The sequence below is a fragment of the Solanum dulcamara genome, chromosome 8 (assembly GCF_947179165.1).
Source record: "Solanum dulcamara chromosome 8, daSolDulc1.2, whole genome shotgun sequence".
In the NCBI taxonomy this organism is placed as follows: Eukaryota; Viridiplantae; Streptophyta; class Magnoliopsida; order Solanales; family Solanaceae; genus Solanum; species Solanum dulcamara.
Genome location: NC_077244.1, coordinates 5,575,979 through 5,587,232, shown reverse-complemented (window position 1 = coordinate 5,587,232; position 11,254 = coordinate 5,575,979). Strand labels below are relative to the sequence as shown.

The window sequence follows — 11,254 nt, the reverse complement described above, 5'->3', positions numbered from 1 at the left end:
TAGGACCCATTTTTTAGGGCATCAATTCCAATATGATTTTTTTCTATTTTCAAAAACTCCAAACTTGAAATCTCCGACTAAGAACAAAAAAAAATTCAAACCATCCTATCACAACTAATGTTGGTACATATTGTGGCTCTAAAGCTAGGAAAAAGGCTATGGTAGAATAAAAGATGAGGACAAAAAGGCCTTTTGAACAAGATATCGATTATTTGTGCACAAAATTTAGAAAAATGGTTAAACATTAAATAGCAAGGTACAAATCGGCTATCCCAATGAAATATTTACTCAACAATTTCACAAAAGCACATATTTACTGTCGAGCTAACCGTCAATGAAGTGGATGTAAACCGTGAAAAAAAAAAAATTCAACTCACCTTCACAGACAAAAAGAGTTGGATAATTTCTTCTCATACCACTAACTTTAAAATAATCGACATGTGCACAAGCTACTTCAAATACACCATTCCTGGTCTCTTAAGTATGTTGAGGTCACTCTCATCGCTTCCGGCGGAGGGGGAAAATTCAAATCGATAGGCGATCGCCCCAAATAGCTTGGATGGGATGAAAGCTCCCAATCATAGCCAGTAAATAAGGTCAATAGAACATAATTTTCTTTACTATACATCTCTCTTTTGCTATCAGTGGTGTCTAAACCTCTTACATGCACCTCAACTATATGTGCTACTGCTACCTCCCACCAATACATTTACCGAATTACTACGACCCCAACTGCAGAACGAATCTAATAATCTTCAACACCAGACAGTCATCAAGAACCAGTAGCAAACCATTAAGACTCACAGAGAAACTACCACCCAATTAAGGAAGTTGCTGCAACAGAGCAAATTTTTAGTATCAACAATCTACATATCTGCACCGCAATTTACATACCGATTTAGACGGTTTTAATTCATAAATTGCATGAAATTAAGTAAAATAAGAAAAGACAAATTTTAAAAGAAAAGAGTATGTGGCCTTGAGGCCACCTCGAAACTACAGTTAGGTCCTCGATTTTTCAGCTCAGAAGAGAAGGCTTTTTTAACCAACCACTAGCTCCTCTCCGTTCTAAAACATACTTGTATGATGTAATCCCAGAAGTTGTCTGCATCTTCAACTTCTCTTGCCAGCCATAAGAAATTCTGCATACAAGATAAACTTTAAGACTGGAAAAACAAACATCTGTACAAGATGCATCATGCATAACGATGCAAAAGCTGAAGTTTAGCATAATTGATCGCAGAAACATAGCTTTTCAGATAACTTTTCCCTAAATAACCCCCCCCCCCCCCCCCATTATGGTTAATTCCATAATGTTTTCAGGTTCATTATTCAGCCCATAAGAAACAAGAAAAGTTGGAAGCAAAATAGGGAGCATAAGATTTTTGCTGGTAGTAAGGATCTTCATCTGCATCCTTATTCATCAAATAGAACATGATCCGCATCCTTGCAAAAAGAAAAATCAGTCAAATAAATTGTCCCCAAGGCTTTGGTTAAGTGGTAAAAGCGCAATATGTCATGTGCGAGTTACACACATTCACGAGTTCAAACTCCGACGGAGAAGAAAAAATCCGGTATTTAAGTTTGAGCGGGATAGAGGGACAGGTCAATTATCCACCTAGTTTCAAACCATGGGTCACTAGCTTCTGATGATTTCTCAATTATCAAAAAGAGGGAAAAAAACTTACAGTTAGGGAATAACTTGAACAGCAGAAGCCAAATACACAAACATTAAGAAGATGATATCAAATGTTAAATAAGATAATTCAAAATTTTGCAATAATTGAAGATTGACCCCCAACTGGTTCGCGCTACAAGTAACTGGTAATGATGCGCCACCGCCTACCAAAAGTCATTTCGTTGTTTAACTGCTGGATGCTACTAGTTCACGGAGATGAGCTCACCAATTTCACTAGAAAAGGAAAAGGTCGAAAAGGGGAAATATGAACAATAGAAAGAAAAAAGAAAAAAAAGACGTCCTTGGTTGACTTCAGAAGTCAACTTCACACAACAATTGAAAACTGAAAACATTACAGGACTGCTAAAACAGATGATAGAACTAGAGACAAACAATTTTGAGAAAAGGAAAGTCTTTATATCTCAGTATAAAGAAGTACCCCATATTTGATGACAACAGTGGTACACAATAAATATGAAGACCATTTAAACCGAAAATTGGGACAAACTACAAAGACTTCCCAAATGTTTTAGCTAGTAACATGTTGCACCTTTGTGGATTCATTTTTTTCTTCTTTTATGAGAATAATTTTCAACTACTACAAAACCTTCGGTATTTAGATGTTTCATGATTCCCTTAGTTCCTCCTACATTGGTTGAGGGAATGTGTTGTCGTCTTCTTATATGGTCTTAGTTTATTTTTTCTTATATGGATTATATGTCTTAGTTTCTTAGATAATCCTCACCATACTAGTAGGCTTCAACAGTTGAGTTAAACCCACTATCCATTTTCCTATCACATGTTAACAGAACCAATCTCACTCTATTCTTGATCTACCCAATGTTGAGCCTCGTGTTAAGTTCTTCCCACTCCAAATGTCTAGTGGAGGGCATGCAAGGGTGTTAGATAATCCCATATTGATGGAAATAATAAGTTGCCTCCTTATATGGTCTTAGATAATCCACACTCCATGATCTAGCTTAGCCAATATTCATTTTTTTAACAGGGTAACAGAATCGAACCATTCCTATTCTTAGTTTACTTAATGTTGTCTGTCATGTTATGTTGTCCCCGCTCAAAATGGTCCAACCTTGGGCATGGATAGGGATGGGTTAGAATGTCCCATGAATTGCTATTTAGTATCTACTTTTATGATCTTTACACAAACCCACTTTTGTGAACTAACTATTGAGTTACGCCCAAAGTACATTTTCTTACCATATCGCCAGTATATCAAGAGATGCGTGTCTAGATTCATTACACTTAAATAAGGAAAACCGTATAGAGTACTCTATACCATATCTTAGGATATTTTGCATTTAATCATAAAATATAAACTTAGCTTATTAGTAGATAACATGATTGCCTACCATATCACACATCACCTAAAACTTCCTCTATAAGGAGGCAATCTTGTACATTGTGAGTTAATCAAGTTAGAAAGAAGTTCTCTCTTCGAATTTCTTATATGGTATCAGAATCTCTATAATCTTCTTCGAGACTCAAATAGTTTCTACTTCTAGCGAGTGGCCTTATGCCTCTTGCCAGACCAAAGTAGGTCGCCACTCAACCAATATTTTCTACTTTTCTTTCTTTTAATGTCTGGTGTCACCCCCCCCCCCCTCTAATGATCAATGTCAGTCCTCTTTCTCGCAACCGTTCAAACATATCTACCTTCTAACGATTGTTCAAGCATTTCTTATATCTTACATGATTGTTTCAGTACCGTTCATTTCACAGACAACCATTTTGGGTGTCACTACTGTCTGCGTTAACTGACATCGCCTTCTAAGCCTCAAGTTCCGAGATTTGCAACACCATAGCTCATTTTGAGGACCAAGAATATATTCATTTCGAAGTGTGATGCAATAGACACATCAATGAGTTCCGAAGGATAAAATTCTAGCACCAATTATTAGTCATGGTGAATCATTTCTAACGCGAGTACAGTATCAGGACTTTATGTTCGGTGTTCTGGAGAACAGAATAAAAGGATGTTACACATAGAATCAAAATCAAATGGTTGAAATGGAGAAGTGCTACTGGTGCTATGTGATAGAACAATGTGTAGTGAAGTGAAAAGTAAGTTCTATAGAACAATTATAAGACCAACAATGTTATATGGAAGTGAATGTTGGGCCATTAAAGTACAACACATCCTCAGTAATAAGACCAACAATGCTATATGGAAGTGAATGTTTTGCTTCTCATGGGAATATAATGTTCTGTTTCTAAACAAATTCACTAATGAAGATGCTACTGGAAAAGGACATGGAAGTTCCTTTTCACTAACAGAGAGGCTCTAACATTCCATAAGATTGGAGAAAGAGAGACAGCAACAGAGGGATAGGAGAAGAATAAGGAGAAATAGAAGTTTACTTTTTTTGTTCAATTTTAGGGAAAAAAATAAAAGGATAAGGAAGGAAAGCTTTAAACATATTTAAAATTGGCCAATGACCAAATTACATATTAGGGAAAGAACACAAATAACATCATATTCATTGCTTATCTTTCTTCAAAGAATCTAAAAACAAGATAATGAATGTTTTTAAAAAGAGCACCAAGGACTATTATCTACCTTTTCCTTCCTTCCAACTTCATTTACTTTTTTTGAAAAGCAACATTGTTATTCTTCATTTTTCTTTAAATTTAAAATGACTGTCAGATGTCACTGCTAATGACTTCTTCACAACCATGGAAGTAAAAGAAACATATAACAGAAGGCGGGATTTAGATATTAAGTCATGTCAAAGTTGGATTCTCTGGTAACAGTTTCTCACATAAAAACTCTCAAATCAACAGGTTAGGCAGCAAAAGGATCCTCCAAGTGATAGAGCATTTCATAATAAACCATATAACTGGGTTATAGTCACGTTCCTTTCCCCAATACCAAAAAGCAAGTGGGAAATAAATACAAACAGAAATAGATAAAGGGAGAAAATCAAATAAATAAACAAATAAAAAACAGCAGTCAATAACTTTGTATTTTGTGGCCATTGTTTAACTTTGTACGCTAACAGGAAAAGAAGAAGAAAAAATTGATTATTCATATGACATATCCTAAAAGAATCTCTTTTTTTTAATATGAAGTAAGAAGTATTAGAAAGGTATCAAGGAGATGAAAATTACATACACAAAAACATGGTTAACTCTTGAGAACAAAAACACCTATTTAATCAGGGAGCTAACCACAAGCAAAAGAGTGGCCGCTAAGCCATATTGAGGGAGCTAATGAAATCTAAGAAGGGTAATATATCATTCACAGTGGATAAATTGCTCCAATGGAAGAGGTTAATAAGGCCTCTATTTCAAACTGCTAATTGGAGTTGAGATACCATCAAAACATCTAAGCAAATCATATGACATATCCTAAAAGAATCTTCTGCCTCAAAGAGCATCTTGGTAATTTAACAATTAAGATCATCATTTTTATCAGAATACACATTTAAATAGAGTATCAACAAAATGGTCGTGTCAAATATAATTGCAACAAACTTTATTTGCCCCCACCATTTTTCTTTGGAACATACTGGACTTGAGAAGAGGATAAAAAGTAGCTGAACCACACAACACCATACTCTTTTCCTGAAGAAATATATGGAATCGTGGGAGAGAAAAAGGTGGAAATTTCAGGAAAAGTGAAAAGGGAAACCAATCTAGAAAACCATCTACTGACCTTTTATTGGTCTTCATGGAGAAGTATTTCTGTGCCATATTAAGGGACCTACCTTGATTGATGATGTTTGAATCAATTTTGTATTTAGGCCTGGTTATATGTTAAAAGAATTTTGAAAGACATGAAGCAGATAGAATGATAACAAAATCTAAAATAACGTAAAGCAATATTATTAAATGTTTGCTCAACTTTTAAGATTGTGTCTTTTCAATTGAACAAAATTATTCAGCCCTAGTGGGAGTGGGGCAGACTAAACGAACAAAGTAAACCAGGCAGAATGGGAGAATGAAAGTAATGTACAACATTTACACCGTTAAAGTGATTATATTTTGACATTACTACATAGTATTCTTGATGGCATCCCAACCTATCTAATGTCTCTAATCCCAACGCCAGCTAGTGTGGAGATGAAAATCCATGAAAATAAAAGGCACTTCCTATGAGAAGGTAATCCAGAAACGAGGAAATTTAAATTAGTAAAGTGGACCATTGTGACAAAAAATCAGAAGGATGGAGGTTACGATCAGAGCTTGCTATGTAAATGGCTATGCAGGTTAAATGATGGGAAAAAGTTATCAGAAGGAATCTCTTTGACAGGAAAATGCAGGAAGTTGTATTTATTCCTTCAGAAGATGCAATCAGTAGTGTAATTGCCAGAAAAAGAAGATGGCCTACTTTGGAAAGCTAGTAAAAGGTTCTTTGATTATCAGCTCATTCTATAAAAAGTTCTTCTATTGTCAGCTCATTCTATAAAAAACTCAATGCTATTCAGCCAGTGCAATAACAAAAGTGGTCTTGGATGTACGACTACAGTTCTAACAAAAGTTCCCTTTTCTGGTTGACTAGTGTCTCATGAAGCATGTCTAACTCAGGAAAATTTGATGAGAAGGAGTTGGATAATGTGCAGCAGATGCTACTTGTGAAAAATCTTGTGAATCTATGGATCATATTTCTGCGTTGTGAATGTTCATAGTTAACTTTGGCATCCATTGGACTATATGGCAAGTTCATAGCTCGCAGAAGCATCCCTAAAGAAGATCTGGAGAGTTATTCCTCTTAGCATAGTTTGGACAATATGGAAAGAAAGAAATAAGAGGTTTTTTGAAAGCAAAAAGGAGCAGGTCTGAAAAATGGTGCACATGCTAGCTAGAATGCTCAGGATAATAATGTAATCAAGCCAGCATCATCTCAGTACTTTCACAGTATCAGTTTGAGACTGTTTAAATAAAAATCTTACCTTATCAGGAAAAATATTTGAGTAGGAAAATGACAAGCCAGAGACACTTTCACTACAATATCATGAAATTAACCGATGACAAAAATGAGACATTTCTAAGACGGGCTGCTCATTCTATCATGGAAACATCATATATAATGGGAAATAAGATTGCATTAAGCTACTAACCATAGGTGCTCTGCGAGCGCATAGATATAAGCTATCAATTTTTGCCTCATAAAAACCGAGATTTTTTATCTGTCGGCTTCAGTATCTGGAACGAGCACATTAAACTTTCATCAACACTCATCATTGCACCAGCATTATCAAATTCACCACAGTAGTTTGGGGCCGAAAATATTGTCACTAGCTGCCTTTCAGCGAAAAATTCATAACCATCTTCAACAACCTAGGTTGAAAACATTCTGGTCAATATGGAAAAACATAAAGAAAAGACAAAAAAGAAGAAAAAATTGTATAAATACCTGGTGGGCACGACAAACAAGGTCCATATCGTGCTGCATCAAAAATTCTGCGACCTTATCAGGACCAAAAGTATATGAAACTCCCCTATCATTCATTCCCCAACCTTTAACTTCCCGGCTAGGATCTGACCAAAGTAAATCACACAGCAAACCAGAATCTGGAACATCAGTTGGACGAGGTAAATTTCTTATCTGATCTAAGTTTGTTAGATCTGGAGAAAGACCACCATGCATGCACAGTATTTTCTCATCTATGAGAGCAGCAACGGGAAGACAATTGAAACATTCTGTGAAGCATTTCCATAGCTTCACATTGAATCGGCGCTTACATTCATCATAGAAACCATAAATCCGATTAATAGAAGCACATTCATGATTTCCTCTCAAGAGAAAGAAGTTTTCAGGATATTTAATTTTGTATGCAAGCAGAAGGCATATTGTTTCCAAACTCTGTTTGCCACGGTCCACATAGTCCCCTAAAAACAAATAATTAGCCTCAGGAGGAAATCCCCCGTATTCAAAAAGCCTCAAAAGATCACCATACTGGCCATGGATGTCACCTACAATCCAGACAAAAAAACAAAGAGGAGAAATGAGATAAATTTAGCAGTCCAATACTGCTCTAATATGAATGATCCCATGCACTGGCTAAGAAAGAAACAATAAAAAGACCCAAAATACTAGACAATGAAAGTAAAATGTTATTAATCTGGAAAAGCAATCTATCATAAAATAAACTGACTTCGTGATATAAGATACTGATGACGAACAATATTTCAAATGAATCACACATCACAATGACTATATAAGGCAGATAAAATAAAGATATCATGTACACCATTAAAGTTCTACTGTTTTCAAGATAGACAAGACAGTTACGATGACAATGAAATAATTTATTACCTCCTTCCTCCCTTTCCAAAAACTTTAGTAGCCATAATTCTGAAATCTAACCACTACAGTGATTTATAACCCTAACATAGCAAGAAGTCAAGAACCACATCGGTTATCTTTTTTTATTATTATATGAATAATAGAAGTGCAGTACCAAGCTGGTACAGAGACAAAGCCCATAAGTTATTCAACTCCTCACTCTAATATCAACATTCATTTTACATTAAGAAAGAAAATATGAAACCAACTACCCACATGTAAGCCATGAGCGCACATAACGCAATCACCTCAAATGTAAATGAGTGAGCAAGTGCACAATCAAGGTTAAACAAGCTCCAAAAAAAAATCATCATAGATAAATTAGACCAGTAGACATTTGTATTTCAGTAGAAAATATGGAGAAGCCCTAATTTACCTTAAAAGACAAATCATGGAATTAAAAGGGTCCAAATGAAGCAGAATAGCTATTGAGGATTCATATAGTTGGCCCCAACTAATTTGGGATTGAATCATAGTTGTTGTTACTGGATATATTAGAACAAACAACTGTACATATTACCCTACCGGATACATGCTATATAAGAAGCCCTAATTTGTCTTTTATGAGTACCAGAATGAAACGTGTGCACACAATGTGAAACAAATACTGAGGATTCATATAATTGACCACAACTAATTACAGATTGAGGCATATACAAATTAGACGAAACAAAATATACATGTTACCTACCTCATAAAACCTCACCCACCTATCCCTTCCAAATCAGTAGAAAATATAAAGAAGCCCTATTTTTTCTTTTATGAGTACCGGAAATGAAACGTGTGCAACCAGCACGAAGCAAATACTGAGGATTCATATAGCTGACCGCAACTAATTGCAGATTGAGGCATCTACAAATTCGACGAAACAAAATATACATGTTATCTACCTCATAAAACCTCACCAACCTATACCTTCCAAATCAGTAGAAAATATAAAGAAGCCCTACTTTGTCTTTTATGAGTACCGGAATGAAACGTGTGCAAACAACATGAAACAAATACTCAGGATTCATATAGTTGACCACAACTAATTACAAATTGAGGCACATAGAAATTCGACCAAACAAATATACATCTTACCTACCTCATAAAACCTCACCCACCCATCCCTTCCTAAATCAGGGATCAGATTAATTTCCAAATTTATCAGAAAAGTTGTCATTTTTATGATAATTATATATTGATAACCATGGTGTCTGGGCGAACCAAACTTACGCACACCTCCACTAATTCCCAAGATACTTGTCACCTCCCACCAGGGGCGGACCCACATAGTGCGTAACGGGTACTCAAGCACCCATTGACCTCTGCTCAAACTATATATTTTTAAGTAGAAAAATACCAAAATTGCTATATAAACAATGGCGAGTACCCATGGAACAAAAAGCTTGATGGGTGCTCTGGCTTAGAGGCGGAAATCAAAGCTCTTTAAAGTCATATTTTGGGAAAGCATGTGAGATCAATCTTCCATTAAAGCACTCTTTTAAACTTAGCTGATTATTTTTCTTATGTTTTACTCTCTTATTTTGTTTTTCTCCTTCATTTCAGTTCTCCAACTCAACAACAAAAATACCCTCATTCTCGCTGGATTACTATCGTATGTGAAGGTATATTGCTTCTCCTTTTTTTTCCTGAACCAATCCAAAGAACTCCAATTGGCTATTGCACTGAATTGAAAAAAGTAGCGCTCCCTTTTTCTTTTGGGGAATTTTTAGCTTGCAATTAAGCTCTTTGGTTGATTCAAGTTTATGTAAAATTCGTGAGCACCCATATCCGTAAAATCCTGAATCTGCCACTGCCTCCCAACAACAACAACAACAACAACAACAACAGGTTTAATGATAATTGCAAAAGATATATAAAAATCAAAATCAATTCTATATGCCTTAAAAACATGATAAGATCACAAATCATATATCAACAATCTCAAGCTATTTGTGGTGGTTAACAATATAAATAAATCATACACAGAGATGGTGGGAGGGATTTCTAGTAACACAAAGAGATAACAAACAAAGATCTTACCACAGATCTTGATTGGGGCTTCAAGTTCAAGGAGATTAGGCTGCTGAAGGAAGATTTCCCTTGAAGCACTACAAAGGGAACGGATCTCAGCTTCAGAAATCTGAACCTGCCTAACAGTTCTTGCATTCCTAAACTCCAAAAGCCTATTGATAATATCATCAAGAACAGCAGGCTCTATTAACCCTTGCTGATGTTGCTGCTGCTGATGCTCATTTTGTGCCATTTCTTGAGACCCTTTTTTGTTTTCTTTCTCCCCAACAAACACTAAGGGAAAACAACACCCACAATCCAAAACAAACCAAACAACAAAAGGGGAAAGGAGAAACCAAGAAAAGGGGTCTCTTTTTTTTTGTTTTTTTCTTTCAAGAATCGATTTTTACAAGAAAAAAGATTGTAGATTTGATATTTGAGAAAAAGGGGCAAATCAAGAATGAGGGGGTAAGATGAATTCCTATTAGTATAGATATGATTTGCTCGTGTGGTGGCTTCCTTGATAATTGCTAAATCTAACGTTGTTTGCTAAAAATGTGTCATGCATCATGTGGGGTGAATCCCTACTTGAGGTCACTGCTCATTGGAGGACGGCGCCATTTACTTTAAAAAGTCCATTTGCTTTGTTTAGGTTTCAAAAATATTTCGTACGCCCTAACTAAATTAAAGTTTCAAAAAAGGGGGAAAAAGGAAATTGTAGCCCTAACCCCACTGTGCATTATTAAGGGGTAATTTATTTATAATATTTTAATTATTACACTATTTTATTTTTTTTATTTTTTTTCACACTGTTTTTTTTTATATATATTTAAATTTGCTATGATTGTGCTTAGAATCTTACGGAAATAATATTTTTGCCTCCACGAGGTAGTGGTAAAATCTATGTATATTCTATCCTCTCCAGACCAACTAGTGAAATTTCACTGAGTATATTAGTGATGGTGATAGCTGGTTAGAGTTATTTATGATGAAATGTATATGGAGTATTATTTTATATATAGATTATTATACAGTTAATTATTCATATATAAATTATCCCAACCTATTGTCTGATATATTATGAAGATTTTTAAATTGCACATCAAACACCGTATTAATTTTATTCATAAATAATTTAGTTTCTAACTAAATATCAAATATAATATTACTTATGTAGGATTTAATACTTGTATACTAACCTCTAAATCAACTATCAAACAACTACTATATATGTGTGTTCCCTATATTATGGTCATCTTGACCTTCCA

At 35.1% G+C, this 11,254-nt stretch overlaps 1 protein-coding gene across 1 annotated transcript; it reads right to left on the bottom strand.

The window, feature by feature from the left end:
* Positions 1–800: 800 nt before the first annotated feature.
* On the bottom strand, positions 801–10,664 carry LOC129898984 (serine/threonine-protein phosphatase PP1 isozyme 1). Its single transcript, XM_055973718.1, has 4 exons — positions 10,017–10,664; positions 7,056–7,615; positions 6,760–6,979; positions 801–1,142 (listed from the first exon to the last, which is right to left on the bottom strand). Exons 1-3 carry the CDS (start codon positions 10,237–10,239, stop codon positions 6,806–6,808), a joined length of 957 nt encoding a protein of 318 aa, XP_055829693.1. The 5' UTR covers positions 10,240–10,664; the 3' UTR covers positions 801–1,142; positions 6,760–6,805.
* Between the last annotated feature and the right edge of the window lie 590 nt (positions 10,665–11,254).

Excerpts from the sequence above, each read along its gene's own strand:
- LOC129898984 (XM_055973718.1), bottom strand. The coding sequence starts at position 10,239 with ATGGCACAAAATGAGCATCAGCAGCAGCAACATCAGCAAGGGTTAATA. Across the intron at positions 7,616-10,016 it reads AGCCCCAATCAAGATCTGTG|GTGACATCCATGGCCAGTAT; the intron begins GTAAGATCTTTG and ends TCTGGATTGTAG. Across the intron at positions 6,980-7,055 it reads TTGTTTGTCGTGCCCACCAG|GTTGTTGAAGATGGTTATGA; the intron begins GTATTTATACAA and ends TTTTCAACCTAG.